This window comes from Bos javanicus, chromosome 29 (assembly GCF_032452875.1).
Source record: "Bos javanicus breed banteng chromosome 29, ARS-OSU_banteng_1.0, whole genome shotgun sequence".
In the NCBI taxonomy this organism is placed as follows: domain Eukaryota; kingdom Metazoa; phylum Chordata; class Mammalia; order Artiodactyla; family Bovidae; genus Bos; species Bos javanicus.
Genome location: NC_083896.1, coordinates 45,851,837 through 45,872,481, shown reverse-complemented (window position 1 = coordinate 45,872,481; position 20,645 = coordinate 45,851,837). Strand labels below are relative to the sequence as shown.

The 20,645-nt window shown below is 61.7% G+C and overlaps 3 protein-coding genes and 1 long non-coding RNA gene across 11 annotated transcripts; 2 read left to right on the top strand and 2 right to left on the bottom strand.

The window, feature by feature from the left end:
* Nucleotides 1–392: 392 nt before the first annotated feature.
* NUDT8 (nudix hydrolase 8) lies at nt 393–2,926 on the top strand. The gene is made up of 4 exons (XM_061407207.1): nt 393–781; nt 1,757–1,889; nt 2,434–2,511; nt 2,615–2,926. The coding sequence occupies exons 1-4, from the start codon at nt 588–590 to the stop codon at nt 2,840–2,842; spliced, it is 633 nt and encodes a 210-aa protein (XP_061263191.1). The 5' UTR covers nt 393–587; the 3' UTR covers nt 2,843–2,926.
* Nucleotides 2,927–2,971: 45 nt separating this feature from the next.
* Nucleotides 2,972–11,859, top strand: LOC133241548 (double C2-like domain-containing protein gamma). Of its 7 annotated transcripts, none has more exons than XM_061407202.1 (12): nt 2,972–3,090; nt 8,042–8,103; nt 8,315–8,398; nt 8,558–8,637; nt 8,716–8,829; nt 8,983–9,092; nt 9,183–9,318; nt 9,419–9,469; nt 10,865–11,022; nt 11,126–11,207; nt 11,365–11,461; nt 11,536–11,859. In XM_061407202.1, the coding sequence occupies exons 1-12, from the start codon at nt 2,972–2,974 to the stop codon at nt 11,664–11,666; spliced, it is 1,224 nt and encodes a 407-aa protein (XP_061263186.1). In that variant the 3' UTR covers nt 11,667–11,859. The 7 variants fall into 7 exon arrangements, with proteins under 7 accessions (XP_061263186.1, XP_061263190.1, XP_061263187.1 ...); XM_061407206.1 differs by having other exon boundaries at nt 3,002–3,090; nt 8,042–8,107; XM_061407200.1 differs by lacking the exon at nt 2,972–3,090 and adding an exon at nt 7,637–7,942 and having other exon boundaries at nt 10,868–11,022.
* On the bottom strand, nt 3,454–5,887 carry LOC133241550 (uncharacterized). Its single transcript, XR_009734626.1, has 2 exons — nt 4,752–5,887; nt 3,454–4,328 (listed from the first exon to the last, which is right to left on the bottom strand). It is a non-coding gene; the product is annotated as an uncharacterized LOC133241550 (long non-coding RNA).
* A 542-nt stretch (nt 11,860–12,401) lies between the features above and the next one.
* NDUFV1 (NADH:ubiquinone oxidoreductase core subunit V1) lies at nt 12,402–18,611 on the bottom strand. 2 transcript variants are annotated; one of them, XM_061407194.1, is made up of 10 exons: nt 18,354–18,611; nt 17,074–17,156; nt 16,550–16,720; nt 15,646–15,829; nt 14,686–14,875; nt 13,739–13,951; nt 13,448–13,614; nt 13,063–13,144; nt 12,663–12,808; nt 12,402–12,550 (listed from the first exon to the last, which is right to left on the bottom strand). In XM_061407194.1, exons 1-10 carry the CDS (start codon nt 18,594–18,596, stop codon nt 12,464–12,466), a joined length of 1,566 nt encoding a protein of 521 aa, XP_061263178.1. In that variant the 5' UTR covers nt 18,597–18,611; the 3' UTR covers nt 12,402–12,463. The 2 variants fall into 2 exon arrangements, with proteins under 2 accessions (XP_061263178.1, XP_061263179.1); XM_061407195.1 differs by having other exon boundaries at nt 18,235–18,416.
* Between the last annotated feature and the right edge of the window lie 2,034 nt (nt 18,612–20,645).

Genomic DNA, 20,645 nt, shown 5'->3' with positions numbered 1-20,645 from the left:
TGCAGCACTTGCGGGCGCAGAGAAATGCGGGGCCTCAACAATCAGACACCCCAACTTCCAAACCCCACGGTCAGTACGGCCTACCCCGGGCGCCGGCCAGACACGAGTCTCATTGCACTAGGCAGGGGACACTCTCCAGACCCGTCGGGCCAGCCCCGCCCCAGCCCCGCCCCTACCTGCCCCAGACCCGCCCCTACCGGAAGCCCAGGCTCGCCCCTACCGGAAGCCCAGACTATCGAGTCACGCCCCTTCCCGCCCCGCCCCAGGCCAGGCCCGCCCCGCCCCAGGCCCTCTCCTACCGGAAGCCCAAGCCTGCCCCTGCCGGAAGCCCAGGCTATCGAGCCCCGCCCCTTCCCGCCCCGCCCCACAATTCTCAGAGGGGCCCCTCCCCTGCCTGAGTCCGCCCCTTGGTCGGGCCCCGCCCTCGTAGGCGTGGCCTGTACCGTTACCTTTCCCCACCAAGGCGGTCAGACTCCTCCCACGGCCCGCTGGCCAAGTTCCCGAGAGACCGCCCCGAGTGTGCTCTCACGAACTTCTTCCCTCGCGCCGCCCGGTGCCCTCGGTGTCCCCGCCGCGCTGGACCGGACATGCTGCCCGACTGCCTGTCGGCGGAGGGCGAACAGCGCTGCCGGCGGTTGCTGGCGGGAGCCACGGCTCGGCTGCGCGCGCGGCCTGCGGCGGCCGCGGTCCTCGTGCCGCTGTGCTCGGTGCGCGGGGTCCCGGCGCTACTCTACACGCTGCGGTCCAGCCGCCTGGCCGGGAGGCACAAGGGTGACGTCAGGTACACCTGCCGGGACCTCCTCTCCCTTCTAGGAGGGCGCCGCTAAACCCCGGAGACCGCCGGGTCGTGGGCAAGGCACTTAGCCTCCCCGAGCCTTGGTTTCCGCCTCTGCAGAATGGGTCTAAGTAGAGCCCGTCGGCCAGCCGGCTGTGGAGGCAGTCAACTATTCACATCCCTCCGCCCGGAACCTGGCGCCGCAGGTACTCCTGCCCCGGCGCCGCCGCGCGGATCGCTCGAAGCGCGGGCGCGGGACATACGGTAGCTCAGCTGATAAAGACTCCGCCTGCAATGCAGGAGACCTCGGTTCGATTCCTGGGTCGGGAAGATCCCCTGAAGAAGGGACAGGCTACCCACTCCAGTATTCTTGGGCTTCCCTGGTGGCTCAGACGGTAAAGAATCCGCCTGCAATGCAGCAGACCTGGGGTTCGATTCCAGGGTGGGGAAGATCCTTCTGGAGGAGGGCATGACAACCCACTCCAGTCTTCTTGCCTAGAGAATCCCCATGCACAGAGGAGCCTGACGGGCTGCAGTCCACGGGGTCACAAAGAGCCGGACACGACTGAGCGACCAAGCACACACACTGAAAAGGCAGAACTTCGCCTCTTGCCTGCGACTGCAGGAGGATTCCCCTCCGGGAGCCAAGGGGGAGCGCGGGGCGGGGCTATCTGGCTTCCCGCACAGGCCGCGACCCCCCTCCCCCGGCGGAAACGGGGAACACCCTAGGGTCGCTGTCAGCACCTCTGGGGCGACCCACGATAAGCCCAGTTAGCGTGTCTAAGCCCCGGGGCTTCTCCCCCTTACTCCTGTTGTTCAGGGAGGTAAACCGAGCCTGCAGAGGCCGTGGGGCTTACCCAGCCCTCTCTGCAAACTAGGGGCAGGGACGTTTTTTTTTAAAGCGAGTCCCTGCCACAGCGGCCACCCCCAGCCCTTCATGGCCCCAGTGGCCCAAGAAGCAGGCTCCCTCTACCTGTTCAGTTTCCCAGGCGGCAAGTGTGACCCCGCTGACCGGGACGTGGTGCACACGGCCCTGAGGGAGACGCAGGAGGAGCTGGGCATGGCTGTGCCCGAGGAGCAGGTGTGGGGAGTCCTGCGGCCAGTGCACGACCGGGTAAGCCCTTCAGGCCCTCACCCCGCTCGGCCTCTCTGCTTGCCCCGGGCTAGGAGCAGGGCGCTCAGGGACCAGGAGGGTGGCTGTGGGGACTGTGGTAGTCACCGAGGGCGGTGGGGTCCCAGACAACCTGCCCAGCCGTTGTGTTCCAACCTCCCACACCCATCGGGACGGGGCCAGGGGTATTTGATTCCCCTTTCACAGGGGATCCTGAGGCTCAGTCCTGGGATGGAGGTGGCTCCAGGTGAACCAGCTCCACTCAGCTTGGTGGACAGAGGTTGGGGAGGGTGTTGAAGGCTAGGCAGGGGAGATCTGAGGGTGGTAAAAGTAAGGGAGAGCAACGGCCCAGAGGCCCGAGTGGGTCTAGTGTGTTGAGGGGGCCTGAGCCAGTCAGCATGGCTGGAGCAAGTCCATGAGCAGGGCCGGGTGGACCCAGCCTGCACAGCTATAGGCCCCAGAGGCCTCCCCTCAGGCTCCCCTGGCCCAAAGCCCCGCCAAGCCCAGCCCAGCCCTGCCCTGACAGCCTGCTCCCCTCCCACCACAGGAAAAGGCCACAGTGGTGCCAGTGCTGGCTGGCGTGGGCCCGGTGGATCCCCAGAGCCTTAGGCCCAACCCCGAGGAGGTGAGTGGGGGCATCTGGAGGAAGGGGGAGGGTGGGTTGTCCTGATGGGGGAGGCTGCAGTGGCCAGCGCTCTGTCTGCCCTCTCACTGCCCCCTGCCCACAGGTGGATGAAGTGTTTGCCCTGCCCCTGGCCCATCTGCTGCAGGAGCAGAACCAAGGTTACACCCACTTCTGCCGTGGTGGCCACTTCCAGTACACGCTGCCCGTATTCCTGCACGGGCCACACCGGGTCTGGGGGCTCACAGCCGTCATCACTGAGTTCACCCTGAAGCTGCTGGCCCCTGGCGTCTACCAGCCCCGCCTGGCTGGCCCGGAGCTGCCCCGGGGCTGAAGGCCTGGCCCCGAGCGGGCCCTGCCTCTGCCCGGCCAGGCCGGCTCCTCTCCAGGACTGAATAAAGCCTTTCCCAACACCGTGGCAACTGCATCTTCTGCACTGGAGCCCTGACCTTGGGCAGAGTCCATGGGACAGCTGGCCTGCTGGCTGGGGCACTTTGGGATAATCACGCTGTCACCTGCTATCGCACATACTGTGTGTCTGGCATCTTTTCTCTCATTTCACCCTCGCCACGGCCCTGTGAGGTGAGACCACGCTGTCCCTGGGTAGTGAGACGGGATCAGGGAGGGCAGACACCTTGCCCAAGGTCACCCCAGTTTGGGATTTGAACCAGGCCCTGTCTGGCACCAGAGCCCAAACTCCTAGCCACTACAGCCACCGCAGAACTGTCTTCCGAGCCTGGCTGACGCTGTGCCGGGCAGCAGCCATCCAGAGAGGAGCCCTGCATGTTACTGCAAACCTGTGACGTGCCAGGCTCTCCCTGTGCCAGGAGCTGTGCTGGGGCCACATCTGTGCAGCAGCCAGATGCTATCCTGCCCTCTAGGGGTGCTCAGTCTCGGGGCAACCTTAGACCAGGCCACATAGATAATCATGTGATTACACATTAATTACTCACAGATGTGTAATGGAATTACATATCCATCTTGTAAATCTCTGTGAGTTGAAGAGGTGGGCAGTCTGACCTGGAGATGGTGGACTGGGCGTTATCAGGTAGGACAAGGGATAGAAAACGCCACTCAGTGGCTGAGTTTGCCAAAGGAGGAATTCAGTTCAATTCAGTCAGTCGTGTTGGACTCTTTGCGACCCCAGGGACTGCAGCACGCCAGACCTCCCTGGCCGTCACCAACTCCCGGAGTTTACTCAAACTCATGTTCGTTGAATCAGTGATGTCCTCCAACCATCTCATCCTCTGTTGTCCCCTTCTCCCGCCTTCAGTCTTTCCCACATCAGGGCCTATTCCAATGAGTTGGCTGTTCCCATCAGGTGGCCAAAGTATTGGAGTTTCAGCTTCAGCATCAGTCCTTCCAACGAATATTCAGGACTGATTTCCTTTAGGATGGACTGGTTGGATCTCCTTGCAGTCCAAGGGACTCTCAAGAGTCTTCTCCAACACCACAGTTCAAAACCATCAATTCTTTGGCGCTCAGCTTTCTTTATAGTTCAACTCTCACATTCATACATGACTACTGGAAAAACCATAGCTTTGACTAGACAGACCTTTGTTGGCAAAGTAATGTTTCTGCTTTTCAATATGCTAAGTTGGTCATAACTTATCTCCCAAGGAGTAAACGTTTTTTAATTTCATGGCTGCAGTCACCATCTGGAGGAAAAGTGATTGCAAACTCCACAGACAGACTAGCTTCAGGCATAGCTGGATCCAGGAGCTCCAGGTGCTCTTCTTTCCTTGCTTTCCACTGTATCAGCCTCACCCTCGGGAGTATTCTCCACTCCCCAGAGCTGAGAGGCGAGGAGAAGACGACAGCTGTAGGACGGAACAGTACCAGCGTCAGCATCCTATCAACAGAAAACAGCTTCTCTTTCTGGGCCAGTCTATCCCAGAGTTACACTTTCTTGGCTGACTTTGGTCCACAAGACCTTCCCTGAGCCTGTCACTTGGCTGCTGGACTTGGAATTCATTGATCAGCCGGGTCTGGGGCACAGGCCTGGGGAACAGGGTGAACCTCCTAGAATGAGAGTAGGGAAGGGGTGGCCCCCCAAAGGACCCCTGGAAAGAGAAAGGGAAGGTGAGCAGGCAAAAGGCAGCCACATTCCCCTGCAGAGAGTGACCTTGAGACCATAGATAAACAGGAGCAGGGCAGGTCAAAGGGCAAGGGAGGGAAGTTGGGGCAAAAGTGCAACCCAGATTAGGACTTGAGCCCACAGTCTTATAATTGGAGTCACTTACCTGGTGTCTCAACGTACTGAGGCTCAGGGTCTTGTGTTTCAGCACAGAAAGAATTCAGTGAGAGACAAAGTGCTAGGCAAGAAGTAGATTTATTAATATAGAACGCTTGTGAGAGAGGAGACTCTGCCCCAAGGATTAAGTGGGTTACATTTTTATAATCGAAGGAAAGTTGGGGAGAGGGGAAAGACTGCCTTCTCATTCTTCGAGTAGACCTCAGGCTTTCATCACTAGGTGGTCTTCCCTGATAGCTCAGTTGGTTAAGAATCCACCTGCAATGCAGGAGACCCCAGTTCGATTCTTGGGTTGGGAAGATCCACTGGAGGGGGGATATGCTACCCACTCCAGTATTCTGTCATGGAAAATTCCATGGACTGTATAGTCCATGGGGTCCCAAAAAGTTGGATACGACTGAGCAACTTTCACTCTTCATCACTAGCTCCTCCTTCACATCGGACAGGAGAGTATCTGACCCTAGAAGGTCAAACTAGGACTGTCTCAGTGCTTACTTAAATCAGCAGAATAATTTTTTTCTTTCACTTAATGACCTGAGGCATATCTCATGCTTCCATTTATGGCTTTATAGTTAAGCAAGCCTGCTTCGTCCCATGATGTTCTGACAGCTTTCTTGAGTGCTCACTAACTTGCAGCAGTCCCCCAGAGTTCCCTGGGTTCCCTCTGTCTCTAGTCCCCTACTGGGACCTCTGCAACTGCTTGTGTAACTATCCTTAGTCTATCCCTCTTAGAAGGAGGGTCATTGACTCAACGGACCTGAATTGGAACAATCTCCAGAGATAGTGAAGGACAGGGAAGCCTGGTATGCTGCAGTCCATGGGGTCGCAAAGAGTCAAACACGACTGAGAGACAGAACAACAATCAGAAGAAGCAACACTGTACAAAGCTTGGCGTGTTCAAGGAAACGTGGGGGCAAAGGGGCCCACCGTTCAGGGGGCCGTAGCGAGGGGCGAAGCCTCAGTGGTGGGTTAGGATTTTATTCCAAGCTGGGAGAAGGGGGAGAGGAGCCGAAGTGATGGGTTGATGTTTTAAAGGCTTGAGTGGCAAGGGGACCAGGTTGCCTTACCCCTCCTGTCTCCATGGAGCACTCCCATCTCGCCTCCCCACTCCCCGCCCCTCCCCCTCCCAGCCCCCTCTCTCACCCCTCCTTTCCCCCCACCCTGCCTCCCCCCAGCCCCCTCTCACCCCTCCTTCCCCCCCACCCCCGCTCCCCCAGCCCTCTCTCACCCCCACTTTCCCCCCACCCTGCCTCCCCCCAGCCCCCTCTCTCACCCCTCCTTTCCCCCCACCCCCGCTCCCCCCAGCCCCCTCTCTCACCCCTCCTTTCCCCCCCACCCTGCCTCCCCCAGCCCCCTCTCTCACCCCTCCTTTCCCCCCACCCCCGCTCCCCCAGCCCCCTCTCTCACCCCTTTCCCCCCACCCTGCCTCCCCCCAGCCCCCTCTCTCACCCCTCCTTTCCCCCCACCCTGCCTCCCCCCAGCCCCCTCTCACCCCTTTCCCCCCACCCCTGCTCCCCCAGTCCTCTCTCTCACCCCCCCTTTCCCCCCACCCTGCCTCCCCCCAGCCCCCTCTCTCACCCCTCCTTTCCCCCCACCCTGCCTCCCCCCAGCCCCCTCTCTCACCCCTCCTTTCCCCCCACCCTGCCTCCCCCCAGCCCCCTCTCACCCCTTTCCCCCCACCCCCGCTCCCCCAGCCCCCTCTCTCACCCCCCTTTCCCCCCACCCTGCCTCCCCCCAGTCCCCTCTCTCACCCCTCCTTTCCCCCCACCCCCGCTCCCCCAGCCCCCTCTCTCACCCCTTTCCCCCCACCCTGCCTCCCCCCAGCCCCCTCTCTCACCCCTCCTTTCCCCCCACCCTGCCTCCCCCCAGCCCCCTCTCACCCCTCCTTCCCCCCCACCCCCGCTCCCCCAGCCCTCTCTCACCCCCACTTTCCCCCCACCCTGCCTCCCCCCAGCCCCCTCTCTCACCCCTCCTTTCCCCCCACCCCCGCTCCCCCCAGCCCCCTCTCTCACCCCTCCTTTCCCCCCACCCTGCCTCCCCCAGCCCCCTCTCTCACCCCTCCTTTCCCCCCACCCCCGCTCCCCCAGCCCCCTCTCTCACCCCTTTCCCCCCACCCTGCCTCCCCCCAGCCCCCTCTCTCACCCCTCCTTTCCCCCCACCCTGCCTCCCCCCAGCCCCCTCTCACCCCTCCTTTCCCCCCACCCTGCCTCCCCCAGTCCTCTCTCTCACCCCCCCTTTCCCCCCACCCTGCCTCCCCCCAGCCCCCTCTCTCACCCCTCCTTTCCCCCCACCCTGCCTCCCCCCAGCCCCCTCTCTCACCCCTCCTTTCCCCCCACCCTGCCTCCCCCCAGCCCCCTCTCACCCCTTTCCCCCCACCCCCGCTCCCCCAGCCCCCTCTCTCACCCCCCTTTCCCCCCACCCTGCCTCCCCCCAGTCCCCTCTCTCACCCCTCCTTTCCCCCCACCCCCGCTCCCCCAGCCCCCTCTCTCACCCCTTTCCCCCCACCCTGCCTCCCCCCAGCCCCCTCTCTCACCCCTCCTTTCCCCCCACCCTGCCTCGCCCCAGCCCCCTCTCTCACCCCTCCTTTCCCCCCACCCTGCCTCCCCCCAGCCCCCTCTCTCACCCCTTTCCCCCCACCCTGCCTCCCCCAGCCCTCTCTCACCCCTCCTTTCCCCCCACCCTGCCTCCCCCACCCCCTCTCTCACCCCTCCTTTCCCCCCACCCTGCCTCCCCCCAGCCCCCTCTCTCACCCCTCCTTTCCCCCCACCCTGCCTCCCCCCACCCCCTCTCTCACCCCTTTCCCCCCACCCCCGCTCCCCCAGTCCTCTCTCACCCCTCCTTTCCCCCCACCCCCACTCCCCGACCCCCCTCTCTCACCCCCCCTTTCCCCCCACCCTGCCTCCTGTTGCCCTCACACCTCTTGTGTCACCTCTGGCCCTCCAGCCTCCTCCCCTGGGAGCAGAGCCACATGATGGTGGTGAAAATAACTCTCCGACAGAGTGCGAACTGTGGGGGGAAGGGACCCTTGGGGTGGAGGGCAGGGAGCTGCGGGCTCCTGGGCTCTGGGGGGGCCCCGAGTCCCGCCCCTTCTGCCTCCCCCACGGCCACCCGCTGGCTCTCACGGGTCACCTCAGTCAGCGCCCAGCAGCCACCCAGGCAGGTGCAGGGGCTCTCAGAGCGGTAAGTGGCCCCGCCGGCCTAGCCGCTGGCACACGGGGTGCCCCCCCCTAGGCTGGAGGCCCCCACCCCACCAGCCTTGACACTGTGCTCTGTCCTCAGGTCCCGACTGCCTCCTAGGACCCTCCACGACGCCCTCAGTGATGCCCGTTGGCCCTGTCTGGGTGGGTCAGTGCCGCCCCCTCATCTGCGGTCCTCGGGGGCTCCTCTGAGTCCCTGCCCATGCCTGCGCCCCCATGGCGGGCCGGGGGCGGGTGAGCATGCAGGAGCACATGGCTATCGACGTGAGCCCGGGCCCCATCCGGCCCATCCGCCTCATCTCCCACTACTTCCCGCACTTCTACCCCACCGCTGAGCCTGCCTTGCACCCCCCAGACCCACGCCCTCCAGTGACCCCGGTCCGCTCTGCACCCCAGCCCCAGCTGGACCCAGAGCCAGAGGGAGACTCAGACGACAGCAGTGAGTGGGGGCGGGGTGGGGGAGGGACACTCTGGGCTCCGCCCATCCAGGAAGGGGGTCTGGGGCAGGCAGGCCAGGCTTCAGACCAGGGAGGACCATGAGGCCTGGTGCCCGGCGGGGGTTGATGCAGACGCTGACCTGTCTGCCACCTGCCCCTAGCCGCCCTCGGCACCCTCGAGTTCACGCTCCTTTTTGACACGGACAACAGCACCCTGCACTGCACAGCTCACCGTGCCAAGGTGAGGAGGGGGCGGGCGGCGTCCCCGGGGCTCGGGCCTGCGCCCCGGGCCTCTCCCACAGCCACTCTCCCTTCCCAGGGCCTCAAGCCACCAGCCTCTGGCTCCATGGATACCTTCGTCAAAGCCAACCTGCTGCCCGGAGCCAGCAAGGTGAGGGCGAGATGCAGGCCCCCACCGCTGACCCTCGGCCAGGTATCCAGCCTGGAGCGCCCACCTGGTCTGCCATGCCCCTCCTCCCCAAGGCCTCCCCCCTCAGGCAGGGGCCCCCCATTGCTGGGACGGGGGGCACCCAGGTGGGGCGCCGGGGCCCGAGGAGGGCTCTGACACTCCCTGCTTGGCCCTCAGGCCAGCCAGCTGCGGACACGCACGGTTCGGGGCACGAGGGGTCCTGTCTGGGAGGAGACGCTCACCTATCATGGGTTCACCCTCCAGGACGCCCGGCGCAAGACCTTGCGGTGAGGACGGGGCCTGGGCCACGAGGAGGGGCTGGGGTGGGGGTGGGGATGGGGGGCTGGCCTGGCCAGGCTGACCCAGGTGGCCCCCAGGCTGTGTGTGTGTGAAGACCCATGGCTGCGGCGACGGAGGCGGGCGCCTCCCCTGGGAGAGCTGCGGGTGCCCCTGAGGAAGCTGGTGCCCAACCGGGCCCGGAGCTTCGACGTGTGTCTGGAGAGGCGGAGGCTGGTGAGTGGGGCTGGCGCACAGGGTGGGGCTGGGTGGGGGTGACAGGGAGGGAGACCCAGGCGTCGTCTGGCCCAGGTGACCGGGCTCTCTGCTGTTTCAGACCAAGAGGCCCAAGAGCCTGGACACAGCACGCGGCATGTCTCTGTATGAGGTCAGTGAGACGTGGGACCCGGAGGTGGGTGCTGGGCAGGGCTCTGGGCCCAGGGGAGCTCAGAGAAACTGAGGCCTTTTCTCTCTCTGGGCCCATGAACACTCATAGTCTCAGGAGCACAGGCCAGCTTGAGACAGAGGCTGGAGCTGGGCAGTTGGTCAGTGGCCTGCATGGGCGGTTCAGTTCTCAGTATGGGCGGTTCAGTTCTCAGTATGGGGTTGGGGGGTTGTGAGTGCCAGCCAGGGGCCAGGGGGCTGCTGTCGGGGGTTGGGGGGGCGTTCTGGGACGGGAAGGGCTTGTAGTAGGGCTGCTCTCCTGGGAGGGCTCCCTAGCCTGGACTTGACTAACCGACAGTCGCAGGCTCCCACTGGGCTGCGTGGGCTGCTGGGCCCACGGCTGCTAGGCCTGCCCCTGGGGCAGCGCAGGCAACGCTCCTGGGCTGGGCGCTCTGGACTGGCCCTTGTCAGGAGGGGTGAAGGTGACCACAAGGGATTGGCAGAATGAAACCAGAGACCTGGCCAGAGCCACTACAGCCCACGGGCCCCAGGGACCCGCAGAGCTGGGGCAGGGCCCTCCCCGCCCCAGCTCCCCCAGGACCTAAGGGCCAAGCGCTGCTGCCCTGCCCCCTAGTGGAGCCTGCGACTGTCGGTTAGTCAAGTCCAGGCTGGGGAGCCCTCCCCGGGGAGCAGCCCTACTACAAGCCCTTCCCGTCCCAGACCCCCCACCCCCACCTGACAGCAGCCCCCTGGCGCCTGGCTGGCACTCACAACCCCCCCACCCCATACTGAGAACTGAATGCAAGGCAGATGGGCTTTCTGCAAATCACATTAGGGTGGGAGAAGCACATTCTTTCCATGGTATCCTCCGAGTCCTTCTGGAAGCACCAGGGGCCGGGGTGGGGGGTGGGGGGGGGGGGCAAAGGGCATTCAGCATCTGACTCCTGGGGTGTGGGGTGTGAGGGGGGAGGGTCTTGCAGCTGACGAGGCCTGTGTGCACTTTGAGGAGGGACAACCCTCTGGGAGCTGCTTCCAGGCTTCCCCGAGAGGCTTCCCCAAGAGGGAAGAGACAGGCCCCTAATGGAAGGCCACCTAGGAAGCTCCTACACGTTTGTGACCCTCAGAGACATCAGTTCCCTCCCCTTCCACGACAAACAGAGCCACAAGTGGCCGATCACGAGACCCGGACAAGCCCCCTCCCCTTCTCAGGCCCGAGGGTAGAGTGGACCTGGAAGTCTCATTCCAGGGAACTAAGTCAGTGACAGTATCGGGAAACCGGACCACGACATCGGACACTGGCCCCTGATTTATTTGAGGCCAGTCTGAGTTCTCCCGCGGGGCTGACCCAGCCTACCCTGTGGGCGCTGGGCCACCAGGCTGACCCGGCCTACCCCTGCAGCAGGAGGTGGAGGCAGAGCTGGCCTCGGAGGAGCGCGGGCGTGTCCTGCTGTCGCTGTGCTACAGCTCTCAGCGGGGGGGCCTGCTGGTGGGCGTGCTGCGCTGCGCCCACCTCGCCCCCATGGACTCCAACGGCTACTCGGACCCCTTCGTCCGCCTGTGAGTGTGAAGCAGGTGGCCGGGTGGGCAGTGGGGGTTCCTCAGAGTGCCCCCGTGGCTCACCTCTCTGGGGCCACACCGAAACCAACCTCATCTCTCCCAGTTTCCTGCATCCCAACACAGGGAGGAAATCGAAATACAAGACCAGCGTTCGGAAGAAGACCCTGAACCCCGAGTTCAATGAGGTAGGCTGGCCCGAGAGAAGGCAGTCCCGGCTGCTGGGGGAGGGGTCGGCATCCTGTCTCACAGTACAGGCCCCAGCCACCCTGGGCCACTCGCCTGAGTCTGTCCCTGAAGCTGTGAAGGACTAAGGCCGCCTCCTTTTCACCGCGTCCCCTGCAGGAGTTCTTCTACGCAGGCCCACGGGAGGAGCTGGCCCAGAAGACGCTGCTAGTGTCTGTATGGGATTACGACCTGGGCACGGCTGACGACTTCATTGGTGAGCGGGAATTCGGGGGAGCTAAGTCGGGGGGTGGGACTCCCACCTGGCTCCTGACCTGTCCCCAAACCCAGGTGGAGTGCAGCTGAGCAGCCGGGCCGGCGGGGAGCGCCAGCAACACTGGCGCGAATGCCTGGGCCACAGTGACCGCAGGCTGGAGCTGTGGCACCCGCTGGACGGCGCGCCCCTCCAGCTCAGCGACTAGTGGGGCCCCCAGCCTGGCCGGCTCAGTGCCCCTTCCCCAGGCTGACCCACAGCCTCTCTGCAGAGCTGGAAGGCGCTGGGCTGCTTCACTCCCGCTATCCAGCCCCTGGTCCGTTGTTTCCTTCCTTCCCCACTTCCAAATTCACCCCACCGTCAAATCACGAAGCAAGAATAAACCTCTCCTCCCAACCAGACCAGACAGTCCGTTTTTTCCCTGCCATCGCCTCACAGGGCAGAATGGGCGCTGCTCTCCTTGCTCCCACCCTCCAGAGGCCTGCACAGGGCCAGGACCAGGTCTGGACCCCAGGCCAGTTTTCCCCTCCCCACTCTTGATTGCTGCACTGAGGAATAAATGCTCAGGGAGGTCTATGACAGGGGCTTCCCTTGTGGCTCAGCGCATAAAGAATCCGCCTGCAATGCAGGAGACGAGGATTCAATTCCTGGGCCAGGAAGATCCCCTGGAGAAAGAAATGGCAACCCACTCCAGTATTCTTGCCTGGAAAGAATCCCCTGGACAGAGGAGCCTGGCGGGCTTCAGCCCAAAGGGTCCCAAAGAGTCGGACATGACTGAGCACGCCCAGTCTGCGACAGGTTGACACACAGGAGTCAAGGTGTCAACTCTCAACATGACCTTGTCCTGACCTATTCCCCGCCGTCTGAGAAACAAGCCTCTGTGAGTCACAGGCTGCAGCAGCAGCATGCAGGCAAGCAAGGCCACAGAGAAGATGCAACGAGAGAGTGGGTATCGCTAGCTTTATTGTCCAGCCATCCAGACAGACGGACACCAGCCCCGTGGGCTCAGAAAGCTGCTTGCCTGGCCTGGTGCTGCTGGGCAAACTGCTGCATCCGCTCCTCGAGCTCCGGCCGGAAGTGTCGGATCAGGCCCTGGGGTGGGGGTGGGGATGCAGGGAGCGCTGTGTGAAGCAGGGTGTGAAAGCCCCGCTGCCCCCCCAATGCCTGGGCACTCACCCCCCGTGCCCCTCGTGGGGCAGCATACCTGCACGGGCCACGCAGCCCCATCGCCCAGGGCGCAGATGGTGTGGCCCTCGATCTGCTTGCTGATCTCCCACAGAGAGTCGATCTCTGCCGGCCGGGCATCTCCCCTCACAAAGCGGGCCATCACCTTGTTCATCCAGTCCACACCTGTGCCGGGGCAGCAAGAGATGTCCTGCTGACCCCCCGGGCCGGGGTGCAGGGGATGGAACCCAAGGGGTGCAGGTCATGGGGTCGGGGGGCTGAGAGAAGCCACAGCAAGCTGGGCGCCTGCAGCAGTGCATTCAGGGTCCGGAGCCCACGCCACCTGTGCCCCGTGCCCCACCCACGCCACCTGTGCCGCATGCCCCACCCAGGCCCGGCATGAGCCACAGAGAAACCCTCAGCCTGCCCAGCACGCCTACCCTCGCGGCACGGGGTACACTGGCCACAGCTCTCATGCTTGTAGAACTCGATGAGGCGGGCGATGGCTTTCACAATGTCCGTCTGCGGAGACAAGGGGCAGTGAGGAGGTGCCCGAGCCTGAGCCTCAGCCCCTGGCGGCACACCCGCCCGATTCCAGCAGTGCTCTGGCCACCTCCACTCACCCCAGGCATCCTGCGCTGCCAGGCTCCATGGCCGTTCCCCATAGAGAAGCCTTGCCCCCCAGCCTCTCCCACCTCCCTTATCTTGGGTGACAGGAATCGGGACCCAAGAACTGGCGGGTGTCTCTGAGAAGCTCGGGCTGGGTTACTAGCCAGGCTGGCCTAAGGCAGGCACTGGGTGGGAGCGTGGGCAGCCCTTCCTTACCGAGCGGTCCATGACGATCACGGCAGCCGTGCCCAGCCCCGTCTGCGCCTGGATCAGCGCATCGAAGTCCATCAGCACCGTCTCACACACGGACTTGGGGATCAGCGGGGTGGACGAGCCGCCAGGGATCACAGCAAGGAGGTTGTCCCAGCCACCCGTGACACCCCCTGGGGCCCCAGCCAGTCCCCGAGAGGATGGATGGTCAGGGCGGGGGCCGGCACGCCTGTCAGCCCCCACCCCAGCCCAGGCCCCCGAGGCCCGCCCACCCCGCTGGGTGGCCCCGGGCCTCACCAGCGTGCTTTTCAATCAGCTCCTTCAGCGGCACAGACATCTCCTCCTCCACGGTGCAGGGGTTGTTGACGTGGCCAGAGATGTTGAACAGTTTGGTGCCTGAGTTGCGCTCTCGGCCGAAGCTGGCAAACCAGGCACCCCCACGGCGGCAGATGGTAGGGGACACGGCCACAGTCTCCACATTGGCCACAGTTGTAGGGCAGCCAAACACTCCTGCGGGGGGGAGGGTAAGAACCTGGTGGATGTCACATCCCTGGTGGCTCAGTGGCAAAGAATCCACCTGCCAATGCAGGAGACGTGGGTTCAATCCCACGTGCTGAGGGGCAACTAAGCCTGTGCGCCACAGCTACTGAGCCTGCCCCCAGGGCCCGGGAGCTCCACCACTGAAGCCCACGCGCCCTGGAGCTTTTGCTCGGCAGCAAGAGGCCATCGTGATGAGAAGCCCGTGTACCAGAACTAGAGTGGCCCCGTTTGCCACAAGGAGAGAAAAACCTGCCCAGCAACGAAGACCTGGCACAGCCAAAAACACATTTTTTTTTTTTTAAAAGAAAACAAACCAGTGGCTGCTGGAGGTTGGGGACAGTTGGGGTGGGTCTCCTGGAGGTGGCATCTGTCCAGGATCTGCTTCTGCGGCAGAGAGCCCTGCTTCCACCCGTGTTAACTCTCGTCCCCCGGGAGCCCGATTCCAGCTGTGCTGCATCTCTGCCACCCTGCCCCAAGTTCCCGGGGGGTAGGAGCGCACCCGGGTGTGTGGCCTGTGCCCTGGGGCAGGATGAGACTCCTGGGGGCACTGGCGCAGCCTCTATGTTGTTCCCACCTACTCGGTGTCAGGCCCCCCAGTGCAGAAGGGACTCAGAAATTCCCCAAGAATGATAAGTGGCGACCTGAAGCCAGATCCCAGGTTCCACAGGACAAGGCCTGGGACGAGGCCAGGCGCCAGGTCGTACCCACGTCTGCAGGGAAAGGCGGCTTCAGGCGGGGCTTGCCCTGTTTGCCCTCGATGGACTCGATGAGCGCCGTCTCCTCCCCGCAGATGTAGGCCCCGGCCCCACGCACCACAAACACGTCGAAATCGTAGCCGGAGCCGCAGGCATTCTTGCCAATCAGACCAGCCTCGTAGGCCTCTCGGATGGCTACCTGTGGGACAGGGGTGTACAGACACAGTCCCCACGTGCCCAGGAACACTGCGTGTGGGAGGGCGGGGTACAGGCCCAGGGAGCTCATCACCATAGTCCAGGGCCAAAGCTCCCTCTGGACACAGGCAGAAGACGTGCTGGGAGAAGGGTAGGGATTTTTACAATGTGTGTGCTGCTTGTGTGATAACATTTAACAAAATCTCTAACTATATGTATTTTTTAAAGACTTTACGGAAATAATGAAAATTTCAGCAAGTAGTTTCTCTAGGTAGTCTATGGGAGATTTTTCTTTGGTGTGTGTGGATTCCTGTCTTTACAATGAGTGAGTACTGCTTCTGAGTAGAGGAAAGGACCCTGGAGGCTGATTTTTAAATATGTAATAACACACATAATGCTACCATGTGCCAGGTTATGAACCTAATAGAAAAGTGAGGCTTCGGCCCTAGACCAATTACTATAGGCGTCACTGGGCTGAGAATTACTGACGTGACCTCTTGACCCTTCAAGAAAAATGCCCACGTGTGAGTTCTCCAGCCTACCGCCACCCCAGGAGCCCTGGAGCCCTGGAAGACCTCCCAGGCTGAGGCTCTGGGACACAGAGCGAGACAGAGGCTTTGGGGTGCACGTCCCACTCAGGACACAGGCCAGCTCAAGAGATCCCCACCCTCCCAGCACAACTCCAGATAGATCCCACGTGAGAACCTAAGAAGAACTCTGCCTGGGTTGGGGTATGAGAGTGCCCACTCAGCACCTGGCCCTCCCCCTGCCCACCTGCAGATTGGAGGCCTCGTTGTAGAACTCCCCGCGGATGTAGATGTAGGCGGCACGAGCACCCATGGCCCGGCCCCCTACTAGGCAGCCTTCCACCAGCTTGTGGGGGTCGTGGCGGATGATCTCTCGGTCCTTGCACGTGCCTGGCTCCCCCTCATCCGCGTTCACCACCAGATACTTGGGCCTGTAGGGGCCAGCAGGGCAGTTGGGCCACAGGGCCACCAGGGTCAGGCCTTCAACCGTATGCCACCCCAGTCTACCAGGAAACCTCAAACAGGTTTTATCTGACAGCCAATCCTTCTCTGTCCCCGCAACAAGTCCCCAGGGCTCTGCTTGCTCACCACCAACGACGGGGAGCTCACTGCCTAGTCCACACTGGGGCAGCTATGAGCACAGGCAAGGTCTTGGTTCTACTCAGCCCAAATGCTTCTCCCAGTGCTTTCTCAAGAGCCCACATCTGCTTTTGGTCACGATGAGCATTCCGTGAACCTCCATCATATCTCTGGAGCCAAAAGGAGGCAGAGCTGACATTTATCATTTACTTTCTACACGCAGACCAAAGGGCAGGCCAAAAGCTGGAAGGCACAGTATCTCTCTAATCCCTGCACAATACAATACACATTTACAGAACAGAATACTGAGGTTCAGAAATACTGCCCAAAGCTATATGATTAAATGGCAGAGCCAGGAACTGATCAATTAAGTCTGCTGGGTTAAAATCTTGGGTAGACTCTGCTGCCCCCAAGACTCCTGAGGAAGACGATGGAACCGAGTCCCTGCTACTGGAGCTCTGGTAAGGTTTTCCTACTCCATTCACTCTTGGTTTCCAAGGAAACAGCCCCAAGGCCCAGATAAGCCCCAGCCATCCAGAGGTGCAACCCCATTTCTGCCTGCCTACACACACCTGCCATCTGAGGGCTTATTCATGAAGCTCCATTTAAGGCCAGTGGGGAAGCCAGCACCTCCACGGCCCCGCAAGCCCGACGTCTTGACCTCACCCAGGATCCAGTCAGGCCCCTTCAGCAGAATCTCCTTCGTCTTGTACCAGTCACCTCGACTCTGGGCACCTTTAAGCCTGGATAGAAGGAGAAGGCGATGGCACCCCACTCCAGTACTCTTGCCTGGAAAATCCCATGGATGGAGGAGTCTGGTAGGCTGCATTCCATGGGGTCACTAAGAGTCGGACACGACTGAGCGACTTCACTTTCACTTTTCACTTTCATGCATTGGAGAAGGAAATGGCAGCCCACTCCAGTGTTCTTGCCTGGAGAATCCCAGGGACGGGGGAGCCTGGTGGGCTGCCGTCTATGGGGTCGCACAGTCGGACAGGACTGAAGCAACTTAGCAGCAGCAGCAGCAGCAGGGTGGGGAAGGCAGTGAGGAGGAGGCCCTGCCTGGGGACCCACCAGCCTAAGGGCACCATCTCACCTCCAGTCATGGCGGCCATACAGGTTGGTGAAGATCCGGTCTTCGTCCTTCAGCGAGCCAAATGAGGTTTTCTTGGGCGCTGTCTGGGGACACAGAGAGTCAGTATGCCCAGGAGAGCTCTGGGATTATGAGGGGCCAGGCCAGGAGCTACAGATTTTTGGGTCCCCTAGTTAAGGAGGGTTGGACTGGGAGGAGGGCAGGGGCCAAAGCTTCAGAACCCTTCGTACGGTCATAACTACCATTACCACTTAGTAAGCACTTTCTGTTAGCAGGCACTAGGCTAAGCTTTTTATATCCAAGATCTCATTTCATTCTCCTAACCCTGAGATAGGAATGATTTCCTCCATTTCACAGAAGAGGAAACAAGACTCAGAACAAAATGAGCTTACAAAAGGCACACAGCCTGAAGGAGCAGATGGAATCTAAGCACAGGTCTGTCTGTGGCCAAAGCCCACACAGGATCCACAGAACAGACTACAGCCCTGAACCCAGCGTGATGTCACGTCCATTTATTTACTTGTATGGCTCTGCTGGACCAAAACTTAATTTGGCCAAAGTCTTGTTTATATGACTAAACTCTGCTGGAGACAAAACGTGTTTTCTGAAGGAAGAGGAATGCTTCACTGAGGCTGGGACACAAGATGATGGCGGGAGACCCGCTCGGGATAAAGCTGTTGAGGAGAGATGGCTCTGGAATCCCATGAGACATAGAGAGAACCCCAGCTGAGGGCTAAGGGGACCTCGCTTCCAGACACCTAACCCCTTAAGGGCCAATACAGGGAGCAGAACTTTGGACGAGGAATGAACGGCCCTCTCCAAAGCTGTTTCTGCATCTGTAAAATGGGGCAGTGACCCCTTCACGCGCTACAAGGTTGTAGCGAGGAAGGAATGAGACAAGGACGCTTTGCCACCTGCAAAATTCTCCGTTAGGTCGCGCAATTGTTAAATAAGGGGAAGCCAAGGAGCCGGAGGGCTAGGGGGCCGGGGAGAATCAGCCTCCCGTTTGGAACCCGTCCCCTCCTACATCGGCAACCTTCCTGTCAGACGGGGGAGATGAGAGGCTTCTCCAGAAGGCACTACGGACCCAGGTATGGCGCGCGCAGACGCGACAGCGAGACCCGGCCCGCGAGCGCCCCTGGAACGAGCCAGGTCGGGCCTCACCGTGTCGCCGCTGAATCGCACAGACACCCGCGCGGGGAGCGACCCGCCGAGCAGCCGCCGTGCCGCCAGCATCGCGGGGAGGGGCGGGGAAAGGCAAGCCAGTGACCGCCCGCTGTCACCTTCACAGCTCTGAGGCTCAGGACCCGGCACGACCGAGACGCTAGGCGGCGCACAGGAAGAACGTCACACGCGCCCTGACAGGGCGCGCCCCAACTTCCCCGCGCCGCTCCCGCCCCGCCCTTGGCCCTGCCTCCTCGAGGGAGCGCGGAGAGGCCGGAAGTGCCCTGTCTGGCGCTGAGGCTGCTGGGAGATGTAGTCCCGTGGGCCTGCGGACCGCCTTTCTCCTGTCGCGAGGCTGGCATTTATTTACTGTCTTGCTCGCCGGCTCTGTTCTTTCGCATTTGCCTCCGGACCCTCAGCCTTTGAGCCCACTATGCAGCTGGACCCTCCTGCCTGCCTTGTACTGCTCTGGCCCTGTCCCAGCCCTGCCAGACTGTGACTTTACCCCCACCCACCTCGGGCACCCCTGGGCTCAGGGAAGCCGGGAGGCGGGGCAGGCGGGGGCTCTGGGGCAGAGTCTCCCAGAGGAGGGACGTCTAGAGTTCTAGGTTGGGGTGAGGCCAAGAGGGTGGAGCTGGTCATCGGGCGGCCCAGCCTCTCCCCGGTGCTGCTGCACTCTCCGCACCATCCCTCCCGCGGCGCGGGTCAGGAGAGTTTGGCATTTGGCGCTGCTGCTCAAGATCCTGGCGTGGTCCCCGCTGCCTTGGCAACCTGGCCCTGGCCTGAATGGACGGACTCTGCCTCTCCCGCGCAGGGTCTTCTGGCCCAGGCCACGTCACGCCCCGTTCTCTCCAGGACCTCTTCCGCTTGGGACTTTAGGGCCTTTCTGTCCCCAACACCCCCACCCCCACCACCACCAGGCTCCAGTGACCTGAGAAGGTCTTCTGATCTTCGCCTTCCCCTGAAGTCTCCGAAGCTTGATTAACTTTTTAATCAGTTTGTCAGTTCTCTGGATCGCTGTGGCTCTGAGTCCCAAGATGTCTGTTTGGGTCTTCTCTCCCCAGCTCCTCTATTCTCTTATCCTGTGGTCATCCTTTTTAAAAAATTAAATTAATTAATTAATTTATTTTGGCTGCACTGGGTCTTCCTTGCTGTGCACAGGCTTCCTGTAGTTGCAGGGGGCAGGGCTGTTCTCTAGTTGAGTGCTCAGACTTCCCCTTGTGGTGGCTTCTCTTGTTTTGGAGCAGGGGCTCTAGGGCACTCGGGCTTCAGTAGCTGCGGCTCATGGGTGGCTTAGTTGCCCCATGCATGTGGGATCTTCCTGGACCAGGGTCCCCTGCATTGGAAGGCGGATTCGGAACCACTGGACCGCTAAGGAAGACCCATCCTTTCTTATCTCTCAAGAAATGTGCCATTTATAAAGTAATAGGCCCTTAATTTCTCATATATTTCCCATAGTAGCCCCGGGTACTGGTAATTCTTTTTCCCCACGAAGAAAAGGGAGGGCCACGGTGGTTTCATCTCTTGTCCAGGGGCGTGAAGCTGCTGTGTGTAGATCTGGAAAGCGACCCAGGCCTTTCTTGCTTTTCAGAGCGCCCCAGACACAGCAGACGCACAGAGCAACTGGCGCACACGTGACAATCCTTTCAGGGAGTCAGTGGCATTTCCAAAAGAAGAGGCAAGAGCAGGGCACCTTGTCTGAGGGCTCCCAGAGGGGTGGGGCAGCCCCAGGCCCAGGGCCCAGCAGTCCTGACTCCCACCCCCAGGCCCCCTCTCCCGGGCAGGAAAAGAGATTGTCCAGTCAGAGCTGGGGATTACACAGCTAATCTGGGGCTCAGACCTGAGTACGTGGATCCCTCCCTCTGGGGTGGCAGAAGCAGGGCAGGATGGAGCCGGAGGGTGGATTCTCTCCTCATCCCTGCCTAACTGGGTCAGGGGAACACAAAGCCATGGGGAGAAGGCAGCCCAGGGATGCTGCGGATGGGAGATGCTGGGCATGAGGTGATGGGAAAGTAAGAACAAGGGTCAGGGCCCCCAGATCATCCCGTGCCAGGCTCAGTGCCAAGCACTTGCTATGTGTTATCTCCTTAATCCTCCCTCAACCCAGAGCATAGGAATGATGGGCCCCTGTTTTCGGAAGAGGACAGAGAGTATTAGCCATGCGGAGTGGCCTGCCTAGGGAGCATAGCAGCCAGAACTCGGCCTGAGGTCTCCTGACCTGCAGTCCCCACCCACGCTTGCCAGGCTCCACTGGGTATCACCTCTTCCAGGAAGCCCTCTTCTAAGGCATCCCAGACCCTGGTTCTCGGCTGTCTCATCCTGCGCCACTGTCTCCCCTGCCAGCCCCCAGGCCAGAAACTGGGAGGCATCCGGGATGCCTCGTTGTCCCCAGATCCATTGCATCCTGCCAG